We start from the raw sequence: 13132 nt of genomic DNA on the forward strand, positions 1-13132 counted from the left end.
AGTGGGACTAAGAAGGGTAACCAGGATTTCAACTGGAAGAGAAAGAGGATGGAAAAGTCTCTCCAGTATAATAAATGACCCCAGGGAAAGGGAAGGGAGCAGGAGTTCCCTGGCCTATTAAGAGAATGGTTAGCTAATTCTCAAGTGTGACCGGTCAGGTAATGGGCAGAGCTATGTGAGAGATGAGGCTCAAAATACCCAGATAGGGCCAAGCTGTCACAGAACCTTGAGTGCCTTCAAGAGTGCAGACTTTCTTTATTCAATATAAAATAGTTTCTTTAGTAGAAAACCGTGTCATCATCCTGTAGCTCGCGCTTCCAGTTAATGGATATTTAATCATGGTGTTATGGTTCAGCATGTTCCTAATAAACTATTTCTTAACCCTGAGTATTAAAATTTGTTTCCCTGTGTTACGAACACTTTGTGATAACTGGCTGACCATAACTGAAAGGGATTTTGTTATCTACATCCACACTAGTCTTGTCTTTATGATTTATGGTCAAATCATAAAGTTAGCAAATAGTCCTAAAAAACTTGAAGGTTACATTTCTTACAGTCATCTGACCTAGTCCAATTATTTCAATATGGTTCTTTAAAAAAAAAAAATCTTAACCATACCAAAGGGACAGACTCCCTTATCATCTTCTTTACATGCAAAATTTTAAGTGGCTCTCACCACTACAACAGTCCACATTCATCGCAAAGATTCTTCCTATTTACAGTCTGATCCTGAGCTTCTCCAAACCTACCTGCTTCCTGATTTTATAAATGAATCAGGTGCAGGGTCGAATTTCAAATCCCTCCTTGAAATGTTAGCAAATTGTCCTGTAACCAGAAGTACACACTTAGAAATATATTCACAACCGTTATCTATTTATCAATACAAATGTGTTTTTACAAACGGACCTGGCTCTAAATGGGTCAGACCATGCCATATTGTCAATCTTGCCTCTCATCATTCTCTCCAACTTTTCTCCTGTACATCTAAAGGCAGAATTTTAGACTGGGGCCTTCCTGCATTCTTCCTCATTACATTACCCACTTTCAAAACCACATCTGCAGTGCTGTGAGTACTCTTGCCAAAGGCTTTCCTATTCCCCTTGCATTTGCTTCAAAATCCCTAAGCATCTTCTCTGATTCACAGCCTGGCAGTTTATCAACTGTATTATCTCCAGTGGTATTGTAGTAAAAACAGCTTACTTTTCTCTCCTGCCTCTCCCTCTCCTCTCTTCCCATAGCACCTCCAAGTCTCCGAAAGCAACTTTGTGCATCTAAGATACCTATATCACTTATTTTACTCAGAATTTCACTTACATCTTTAGCAGGCTGTCACGTTAATGTTTCTGTCTCCATCAAACCCTCTCTGGGCTTCTGTTACTGACTTTCTGGGGTTTTCTTGTACAATTTATCCAGCCTCCCATGAACCAGAATTTTTGGGAAGCGGTACTTCTGCAAATGCACCTCTATGGAAACACGCTCATAATAAATGACTTCAGAGAACTGCAGGATTCTGAGGTGCCTCAGAATAAACATGCAGCTATGTCCCAGGAACTTCGACAGTGAAATGAATTTCATTGTAAGGATTTTCTGGAAAGTCAGTCATTCTATTAGCAAAGCAGACTCCACACTAAAGTCCACTTGCATATCTATCTTTGGGAGCCTCAGCTGGGGACAAGGTTTGAGTGGCCTAAGTGCCTCGGTGTCCTATGCAGAGTTGCTTTGTTGCAAAACCTTCTAGGTACACAAGTGTATGCTCTATTAGAAAGGAATCTTAGGGCACCTGGGTGGCTCAGTCAATTAAGCATCTGCCTTTGGCTCAGGTCATGATACAAAGATCCTGGGATCAAGTCCCAAATCGGCCTCTCTGCTTGGCCAGGAGTCTACTACTCCTTCTCCCTCTACCCCTACCTCCTGCTCATGTGCTAATTAATTAATGTATTAATTAATTCTTTAAAAATTAAAAGGAGGGATCCCTGGGTGGTGCAGCGGTTTGGCGCCTGCCTTTGGCCCAGGGCGCGATCCTGGGGACCCGGGATCGAGTCCCACATCGGGATCCCGGTGCATGGAGCCTGCTTCTCCCTCTGCCTGTGTCTCTGCCTCTCTCTCTCTCTCTCTGTAACTATCATAAATAAATAAAAATTAAAAAAAATAAAAATTAAAAAAAAATAAAAATTAAAAAGAATATTAATGTATTCATTAATTAGGAAACTTCCAAGAACTATATAGTAAGCTCTGTGCTAAATGTTGGTTAAACCTAGGTAGGCAGCCATAGCCTACAGGAAGCAGGCAAGGAAACTGTCAGCTGTAGCATGGGACGACCGGGACTGGAGCAGTGTTTGGGGAGTGTCTTGGAGCACAGAGGACTGTAGTGTTCACCCAGCCCTCTCTGAGATCAGAGTAGGGCTTCTTGGACTTTAAATGTAAGAAAAAAAAAAAAAAGAAGGTACATTGTCATAAACTGCAAACTCATTAAAGAGCCCCCTCATTGTGGTTTGAAAATAAACACTGGAAAGATGAGTTAATATATTGCTCTAGACATAAAAAAAAAAAAAAAAAAAAAAACCACACACACACTGAGGGGACATGCAGAGGGTGATATCACCATTTCCTGAAATGCTGGAGGATTTTGAGCAAGGGCATCATACTAGGTTTGGAACAGATCCTAGATCCCAAGACCTACATTGCAGAGAATTGCAGCTGGGGAACAGATAGTGAGATGATGAGTCAAGAAAACCCCTGGCTAACTCCTTAACTCTGATTTTTCACTTAAAGAATTCAGAATTAAAAAAAATAAAAAAAAAAAAAACAGCTCCCTGCACATCTTTCATCTAAGAAAGAGATGAAACTAGAGACACAAACATTTTGCCACTTCTTAATAGAAGTTGTTGGTGGATTTGGGGGGATGGGGTAGTTTCTTTTCTATTTATCTGATTTCCTCAAGAAAGGTTTCCCCTTGGCCCACCTCTCATTCTTCCCTGACTGCTGGTGAGCGAGAGAGAGGATCTGGACAGCGAGAGCGAGAGAGGATCTGGACAGCTCCTTCCTCACTTATACACTAGGGATCAGGAGAGACACAGGAAACACCCATTCTGGGCTGTTCCTATTGCCCTCCAGGGGGCAGAGGCAGCCCTATGTGGAGAAGCTCCAGGGGTAGCCTTGGTTCACTGTGAATAGGTGTACAAGTCTAATTTGGGGGCTCAATATTATGAACACTATTGTCAGGGATCCCTGGGTGGCTCAGGGGTTGAGTGTCTGCCTTTTGCTCAGGGCGTGATCCCAGGACCCGAAGACTGAGTCCCACATCGGGCTCCCTGCATGGAGCCTGGTTCTCCCCTTTGCCTAGGTCTCTGCCTCTCTCTCTGTGTCTCTCATGAATAAATAAATAAAATATTTTTTAAAAAAATGAATACTATTGCCAAATATATAACCCATGTTCTCTGGTACCATTTTTATCAGTCCTCATATCGACATTTTGGTTTCCACTGCTTATTTGTCTCTCAACTGGTTCTGAATGCAGGTGGGGGAAAATGGTATTATTTTTAGGCTCTTCTCAAACCACAACAGTGATCATAAAAAATCAACATATTGGTCCCTAAGAGATCATCTCCGGCAGCCTGATAAGGCCAAGTTTCTTAACCTACAAAACAGAAGATCTGATCCTCAACCACATGGACAAAACACAAAGCCCGTGTGGAGGAGACAGAAATAGGGATTCAATCCACAGAAAAGCAGCAGGGAGACGAGAGAGAGTACTATCAGCATTCCAGCTTCTGGAGAAATGTATTCCTAAATTCCAACCACCTTTTTTAGGTTAGATGACACACATGGAAAGAGAAAGTTAGCAGACATGTCCAACCTCACCAGCGTACAACCAGCTCAGAAGGACCCTTCACTTGGGGATTAATGCTCTGTGGTCACCATCTGAACATTCTTAATAATTTCATCTTTGAATTTTGTCTTTTAAATGAGGTCTAAATGGGACACCAGAGCATGTACTGGGGCTTTGGAACCTTAGCTAATGTGTGGTCCCACCTCCCATGCACCCCCACCCCACCCTAGGATGAGTTCTCAGTTCTCCATTCTTCTGACCCCTGGGCCCTCACAGCCTCTCTCTTTTCCACTCAGCAACAATTGCCTGTCCCCAGCAGGGTCCTGTGTACAGATATAGGAAGGGCTGGGGTTGAGAATGTATGCTCTGGGTTTTCCTGGTAATGTATGGCTATGTCATCCTCACCCCAAGCTGGCAGCACTTGGGTGGATTCCACAGGCGATCCAGGGAACTGGTAAGGAGACTACAGTCCCTTGGTTTGCCCATCTGTTGTGTATTGGGGTGCAGGGCTCAAGAGAAGGGGAGATACCTGGCTCAACTTCTCTGCCCCAGCCAGGTCACACTGCACTGGTCTGGGCCCACGGCAGTCAGTGGGCCAAGTGCACGTGCCAATTTAGTGGATGGACCTGGTTCCTCTGGGTATTTGCACGCACTCTAAGAGTATCCCCACAGCCAAGGGAAAATGACTTTATTTTTTAATTAATTAAATTTTTTTTGGGGGGGGGAGAGGAGAGGAGAGGGATAAAGATTGAAAAGGAGAGCAAATCCCAAGCAGACTTCATGCTCAGCGCAAAGCCTGTCACGGGGCTCAATCTCAGGACCCTGAGATCATGACCTGAGCCAAAACCAGTCAAGCACTTAACCAACTGAGCCACCCAGGCACCCTGGGGGTGAATTTAAATAACAAATAAAAAAAACACTACAGGGAGGCATGGGTGGCTTAATGGTTAAGACTCTGCCTTTGGCTCAGGGCATAATCCTGGAGTTCCAAGATTGAGTCCCACATTGGGCTTCCTGTATGGAACCTGTTTCTCCCTCTGCCTATGACTCTACTTCTGTGTCTCTCATGAGTAAATAAATAAAATCTTAAAAAAAAAAAAAAAAAACACTACAAAAGGTTGAGAGAGAGATCACGAAAGAAAGGCAAAAGCTTTATATTTTATTTTTCTCTGGGCTCTGACAATTACATAGCCAGGCTTGCCAGCAGATTTTTCCTACTTGCAACCAACGGAGTCCTAATTAAAACACAATAATGCCTTTCGCGTGCTCTGTGTTTTGAATAATTCTTTTTAAGCCTTTTTCACATAATGCCATTTTGTAAATAGCTACACTGGGTGGGAAGCATCTGTTCAAATCTTTTCCCCATACTAAATGGTGAGCCCTCCAGTGACCTTGTCTTATTTGCCTTTTGCTCTTTTGGTGCCCAGAACTATGCTCCAGACACAGAACTCCCCCTTAATGTATGTTTGTAAAAGAATGTCAATATTATTAGTCATTAAGATGTTGTAAAGGATCATCATATCTTATCCAGCCCTAGAAGACAAACAAGAGGGAAGGCCCTGTCAGTTACCTACTACCTGGCAGCTGCCCAAAGCCCACCTCAGGTCCAGGTTAATGTGGGAGTAGGAACGCAGATAAACACTCCCATAGACAACCTCGACTTGCATGTCAGATTGTGCAAGTCAGATCTGAAACAGTGTGCTAGTGTGTTGTCCATTTAACCTCAAATTTTTAGCAACATATCTTATATAGTTTCAAAAGTTTTTAGTCTGTTTATCAAAAATATGGGCAAATTAAAAAATTATCGATTGCCATTGTACCATCTCTTCCCTTTTTGATTTCTTTACAATCTCTAGTTAGAAGAAAAACAGACCTTAAAAAAAAAAAAAAAAAAAAAAAAGACAGTTAAATGCTGAATAGCCAGGGAGCAGGGAGGAAAAGGAAGAAGGAGAAAGAGAAGAAAAATGGAAAAGATAAAGGAAGGGGTCTAAAGACAGTAGCACTAATCAGGTTAAATTAAATTGGATTTAGCTATGTTTTGTTCAAGATTTACCTGTGAGCTAGAACAATGCTATCAACCTCCCAGGGGTACGGCGGGAACTAATGAAGTAACATATGTGGACATACTCAGCAAGCCATCTTGCACATATTGTGTGACGGTTGAAGCTGAACAGGTATTTACCATCCACATGAAAAAACAAAAAACAAAACAAAACAAAACAAAACAAATACCCACTTTCCCTGGACATTGGCCACCAGGAAAGCCCATGTGAAAGAACTCACACCAATTAGGATTATTTGAGAAATTGCTGCCTTGTGTTTTGCCTGTGAATAGTAGTGTTAATGGTGTTTATTTCTAAGCAGATGTATTCAATTCTATGAACAATACAATGTCTTAGAAGAGCTTTTATACATTAAAAAAAAATAGTTCAAGTTGTCTAGTTATCCCTGTCCAACTCCTTCTATAAATGCTTAGTTACAGGTGGAAAAGTCAACTATGAAATATATGCCCTGAAACTGAGACACAAATTTCAGTACTTCAGTCAGAGGGCTGAGGTTCAAGCCTACTCATCAACTGCCTCCTCCTCCTCCCTCATTGTACCACTACTAATACTGTTTGTACATTTTATAGCATTTGATATTTTAAAACACATTGATATGTATCTATACACACATATATATGCAAAGAATTGAAATATATATCAATGCAAAGAACTGATGTATACACATACACACAAAAAAATACACACATTCTTTTAAGAATTCTTTGCAATCATACAGTTGGAAAAATGCGGTGCTGATGTTAACCTAATTTTACTATGTAAAAATACAGAAGTTACAACTCACTAGCAAGGAAATCTTGTCTAACCCCAAACTCTGTAACCTCATGGTCCAGTTCTTCAACTACACTGCACTTCTGCCCAGGTAACTTTTATAAAACATGAGGTTCTCCCTATCTTATTGAAGTCTGCCCAAGTGACCATGAAAACCACTTTAAAGAAAATTATTGTCCTTGATTCATAACTTTCAGGGGAAGATGTATTTTCAGAGCCTGTGGACACCAGGAACATTATTTGAACTCATATTTTTATAATGAGACTTTCAAATTCCACAAAGGTGAGCCACTAATCACAATGGCAGGAGAGGGTTTGGCAAACACAAACTCACTGAACTAGTGCAATTAATATTATTTTATGAGGTAACATAATTCTGGGGAAAAAAAAAAAAGTATTGAAGTCAAATCCCTATGTGCTCCTCAGACTTACAGCATTAGCATGCAAACATCAGCAGTGGGCTTGATAATCCATGGAATTATATTAATATTTATGTATTTTTGTTTTACTTGGACGTATCTTAGCCTTCTTTTAAAAGCTGAGCACTAGCATTTTTATTTGTCTCAAGGAACTTAAAAACACACACACAATTACGATATGTGTAAATTCCCATTGTGAAAGATGCAAACATTGAATTCATTGAAGTCCATGTTCTTTGTCGCACACAGACGACCTCATAAACAATAAAATGAACAGTTTCCGTGTTTCAAGTCTCCATGCATACAGATATTTATAAATAATAAATCAGATACGTGATGACGAGATAGGTATTGTCCTGTAGGGTTTTCTCAAAAATATGTTTCGGAAATCCTTCAAAGTGTGTGTATGCACACGCATATGTACATATATACACTTAGAGTTTTAAAGCACTGCATTCTATATCACAAAATGATATGTGAAATAAATCATTCCATTACCAACATATTTTGATGGTTTCTGGCTTTCAGTGAATATGAGCAATGTAGTAAAACACCACTGTACATGCATATTCCCCCCTCATGAGCATGTGCATTTCCTAGAATACATTTCAAAAGGCAAAATCAGTGGCATCAAAAGAATCCCTATATTACTCTTCGGATTTAAAAGTTCAAAGATTTTCTCAAATTGTAATTAAAAAGTTTCACTAATTTATACTGTCATGTAAACAAATAATCAACAAATTTGTTTATCCCAACCTCACCAACAGAGAATATGATCAATTTTTTTTAAAGATTTATTCATTTATTTGAGAGAGAGTGAGAGTGAGCAAGTGCAGTGGGGAGAGGTAGAGGGAGACAGAGAATCTCAAGCAGAATCAATCCTGAACATGAAGCTCAACTTGGGGCTCTATTCCATGACCCCAATATCATGACCTGAGCCAAAAACCAAGAGCTGGACATTTAACTGACTGAGTCACCCAGGTACATGAAGAAGAAAGTCAATTTTTACAAATTCTCCCCTATCTAATCCAGGAACATGGGTCCTTGGTCATTGCCCATTATTTCTCTCTCTTCATCGGCTTGTCATCTCCACAGAAGAATACTGATAACATGCTGGGTGTCCTTGGGCAAGTTACTTAACCCTTCTTGGTCTTAGTTTTGTCACCTCTAAAACGGGGATGATAATTATAATAATACCCACCCTGAAGGACTATTCCCTGTTTTTTCATCCATTTTGCCTCTTTTTCTATGTAATGTCCCTTTCCTTTTGGTTAGTTCAGTAAGTTAACACGTATTTAATGAGCGCCTACAGTGTGCCAAGCATCATTCTAATTTCTGGGGACAGAAGGGAGTCAAAACCCAAGTGGTCTCTCTCAAAGTGCTGACAGCCCAGAAGCAAATACAGAAACGTACGTGACAACGATCTGTCATGTTGTGTTAGTGAGGAAAAAATAAAGTAGGGTATGAGGCTAAGACCTAACAGAGGTGCTGTGTTAGAGCTGGCCAAAGTTTCTGTGGTGAGGGGACACTTGCGTAGAGGTGTAGAGGAAGTAGGCATCCAGGCTGAGGCGTCAGCAAGCACAAAGCCCTGGGATGGAATGTGGTTGGCGTGTTTGGGAATGTTGGTTGTAGAAGGAACAAGGGGGAGAGAAAAGAGGGCTGCCAGCTGAGAGGAGCCAGACACCAGCTTCTGAATGCTCTCATAAGCCATAAGGAGCAATTTTGATTTTATGCTAAATGCAGATGGAAGCCAAGGCACTGACTCTCAATTGCTGACCTGCGCCCCCCACACAGAGAGACTCGAAGCTTCCTACCCACACGGATACCTCAAGTATGGCCATGGGCAGGGCCCACTTGCCCTCTGAGCAAATCTCACAGGGAACAAAAACCCACATCAGCAGTCACAGTGTCCCTCACAAACTCAGACCCAGAGGCAAAGCTCAACAGAGCCATAGAGCTGTGCAGCCACACCCCTGACCCAAATGTGTACCTTCTGCATCCAATCCAAAACGGAGATTTACGGCATTTTTCTTCTCTGATGCACAGCACCCTCAGCAGAGGACAGACCAGGAATGGAACCCTGGCCATGCTCAGCTACCACAGTGGTGACAAGGGTCTGCAACATGAGTGCCAGGAGCCCAGGCAGGGACAGCAAGCCTACCTCTGCAGATGGTTCCATTCCCCACGTAGCCTGGTTTGCAGGTGCAGCTGTGTCCCCGGACGGTGTTGGTGCAGATGGCATTCTCATCACAATTGTGTTGCCCGCTGCCACACTCATCATGCTCTGTTTGCAGGGGGAGAAAGAGAGAAAGACATCTTAAGTTGGCATCACAAGTGTTGGGAAAGTAAGTTGGGACTCGCCAAATAAGAATGACAGTGACTACCAGGTACGAGGATCTTATGATGCACCTGGCAGTTTCTGTGCCTGGTATGGTTGAAAATCTCAACAACTCTAAAAGATGGAGGTCATTATCCTCGCTTTGCATATAAAGAAATTAAAGAAATCATAGAAGTGAGTGTCTCACGCAAGTTACATGACTTTCATGTAAGTCTTGCATGTAAGTCTGCATGTAAGCCCTGCTCTAAGGGCACTGCTTTTTCCATGCCTTGCAAATTTCTGTAGAGGTTCCAAGGCTCCAAGACAACATTTCTCACCTGGAGACAATTTTGTTTCTCCTCCCCACCAGAAATATTTGACAATGTCTGACGATATCCTTGGTTATCATGGCTTGGGACACAGGTGCTACTGGAATCTAGTGGATACAGGCCAGGGATGCTGCTAAGCGTCTTACAGTGCACAGGAAAGCCCTGCACAAGGAAACATTAACAGCATGAAACACCAACAGTGCCTAGGCTGGGAAACCTTCCTCTGACGTTGAAGAAGGAAAAAGAAACAATTCTACATGTGAGATTCCAGGGTTTCTTTAAAACTGAAGAGGAAGGCGCAGCTTATATTACCTGGCAAAGAAGCATTTACTAACAAGGAATTTCAAAGGAATTTCATTGGTCACAGGACATGCTGGCAAGCATGGGGTTGTGCCAAGTCCAAAAGGGAATTACCCTTAGGATCTCTCCTCAAGGGCCTTCCGTGGGGCCCTGAACTCTAGTTTTCCACGTAGCCCAAGGCCCAAGTTCACAGGGGGGTCAGCATTCAACCCCTGGGTTGACACCTGCTGGGTAGTTACATGGTTGTATATTTTCAAATAGCTGAGGCTTCCTTAACCCACAAGATGCTGGGGGATATAGATCCAACACTTTATAAAATGGATGGAGAGATTCCAAGTTAGAAATCAAGATTTCGCAGATAATACTACTTTCCTGTCATAATCAAGAAATTTAAACAGTCCTCTAAATGGCTACTCTGTAAAACAAATATCAGATGTTTAAGTCTTAAATTTTAAAAAGAAAATTCAAATAGGTTTATTCAAGTCACGAAACGTTATAAAACAGGAGTTGAAGTCCCAGCTAGAAACGTCCCCAAAATCACACAAACTGAACACTAAAAATTCAATGTAGTTTCTAAAGTGTACTGTTAGATCAATGTAGCAATCAATTGAAATATCATCTATCTTCTTTAATTTTTATTATAAATTTTCTAGCAGAGACCCAGTATGAGAAAGTTTAAGTTCTAGAAAGTAGAGCTGTTTTAGTCACTCATGTGCAATCAAAGTACAGCAAACACAAGCATATGATTCTTGATTTAACACTTGAGAGTTTTCAAAAATTAAATAAAAATTCATTTGGCCTTAAGACCAAACCACAGTCAGTGAGACATGTGCACAGGTTGGCAAGTAGGGAGAAGAGAAGATTTATAAAGACTCACTTCCAGTCTGTGCTAATGTCATCTCCAGCACACTCCAGAACTAGTATAACCTGTAGATGTCCGATCACGTTTACAGACCCACAAGGCACCTAGTATACACAGGTACCATAGCAGAGGATGTCGGGCACACAAAAATGTCTGAGTACAGACTTCGACACCCAAGTTTTCAAACCTAAATTCATTTAATAATTATTAGAGTCTGCACTGGGAATACAAAGGTGAGTAGAGAAGGTCTCTGTTCACATGACCATTTTAATAGGGGCCACCAGATGTCAATATGCAACTAAGTGGAACACAAGGGAGAAGTGATAAGAGTTATAAGGAGGCGACCTTATATATTTTATCATACAAACAGAATACATTTTATAGTGAAAGGGTTCTGCCAAAAATTACACTGGAATAACAGGCAGGACTCAATACCATATGCAACCTGGCACGTGTGGTCCTCCTAGACCGGAGGAATAAAGATAAAATGAAATAGCAGTCCATTGGAGGAAAGCAATTTCTGCTAAGAGGGAGAAAGGTCTTCTTACAAAAGGTAGTATTTGAACTGGTCTTTAAACAATGGTCATGGTTTTCTCAGTCAGAACTGCCCAGCAAGGGCACTACAGGTAAAAGAAAGGTATGGTTTTATGCAACATTCCAAACATCTGGTCCACCTGCACCTACCTGATAATTCTTTTTTTCTTTGTTTAGGTATAATTGATAAAACTAAGTTATTTAAAGTGTTGCTTTTTCATACGCACACATCGTGGAAGGCTTTCCCTCATCAAGTTAATTAACACATCCATCCTACTTGGTCTTATCTGCCAATTCTTTTTGAAGAAAACTTCTTCTCTGATGAGGTGGCCTGCAAAGTGGGAGTTCATTTCTACCTCTCTCCAGTTGTCATTTTGTTTCCATGACTCAATATAGCGTCTCCCAACGTAACTGGAATATCTGTGCCCCTGCCTGGCTTCAGACACCACGTCCTGCCCATATTTTTGGCATGAAAGCCTTGCATATCTGCTCTCCATACCATGTAAATTTCACCATCTTGGAACTTTTACCAAATTTGGCATCTTTACCTCCTCGGAGGCAATCACATACATGGTGATATTCGCGAGCTTTATTATTAAATTCCCACTGCAGATTTGACCTATGTTGGACAGAAACAACCAAAGAAGAAACGGTCTCCTAAAATCATCAAATTCCCTCCCAGCTGTTGGGGATTCTGCAAAGGGGGGCAGGACTAGCACTTGGAGAGGTGGCATGACACAGACTCTACAACGATGCAGCCTGAGTTAGATGACCCTGGGTTTGCCACTTATATCAGCTATGTGAACTTGAGGAAGTCATTTGGCCAATCTGCATCTTAGCTTCCTAAGGTGTAAAATGTGAATAATAATAGAACCTAGCTCCTGAGATTGTCATCAGGATTCCATTCATTACTATAGGTAAAATGCTTATAGCACACAGCAACTAGTACACGTTCTACCGTTGTAAGCTATTATTGTTATTACTATTACCACCACCACTGCAATTATTTGTGAGCAAACCTAATTGTTGGATAGTAGTTAAAATTGGTTAAGAAAACATTCTCTTGCCTTTATAGGCTGGTAGTCCAGGAAGAAAGGCTATGAACAGATAGGCTTTTGAAGACGATTAAATTAGAGCATCTCCTTGAAGACCCAAACACGTCTACATTTAATTACGGTCCCAAGAAACGAGGCTATAGATTGGAAAGGTGAAGGATGTGTGTGCACAATTGATGTATGACCTGAGTTTGATTACAGTATATTTGGAGTATCCAACCTCTCAAGATGGAAAATGATGATTGTGGTGCCATGCTGTTTCTCCACTGATGATAATAATTACTGGTATGCTGGCTAATACTTATTGGGCACTCACGAAGCACTGTCATTATCATATAGGTTCTTCCTCCTCCTGCTTCTCTTCCTTTTCTTTCTACAGAATGGCTCAGAAAGACTCTAACACTGTAATCAAATGTAATCAATAGCCATTATCAATTAACACCCTGTTTTCCTTAGTGGACTAATCAGGACCTGAACAAGCTACCTAAACAGTCATTTCAGCTGCAAATGCTCCATGTCTGGGGTCTGGTTGGCTTGTGGCTTTCCTTTGTCCAAAGTAATCTCTTACCTAGTTTATGGAGTTGTTACAATGACCCCACTGGGGGATGTCAAGCACATCTCATCAATCACATGTTATAGATGAAGAAACTGGG

The 13132-nt window shown here is 41.3% G+C and overlaps 1 protein-coding gene across 2 annotated transcripts in view; it reads right to left on the reverse strand.

The window, feature by feature from the left end:
- Nucleotides 1–13132, reverse strand: part of NELL1 (neural EGFL like 1) — an 817686-nt gene that overhangs the window by 315027 nt on the left and 489527 nt on the right. For both annotated transcript variants that reach the window (XM_072793772.1, XM_072793771.1), the window contains exon 14: nucleotides 9244–9366. In XM_072793772.1, coding sequence (XP_072649873.1) covers nucleotides 9244–9366 — 123 coding nt within the window. The remainder of the gene's footprint in view (nucleotides 1–9243; nucleotides 9367–13132) is intronic.

This window comes from Canis lupus, chromosome 23 (genome assembly GCF_048164855.1).
Source record: "Canis lupus baileyi chromosome 23, mCanLup2.hap1, whole genome shotgun sequence".
Taxonomy (NCBI): domain Eukaryota; kingdom Metazoa; phylum Chordata; class Mammalia; order Carnivora; family Canidae; genus Canis; species Canis lupus.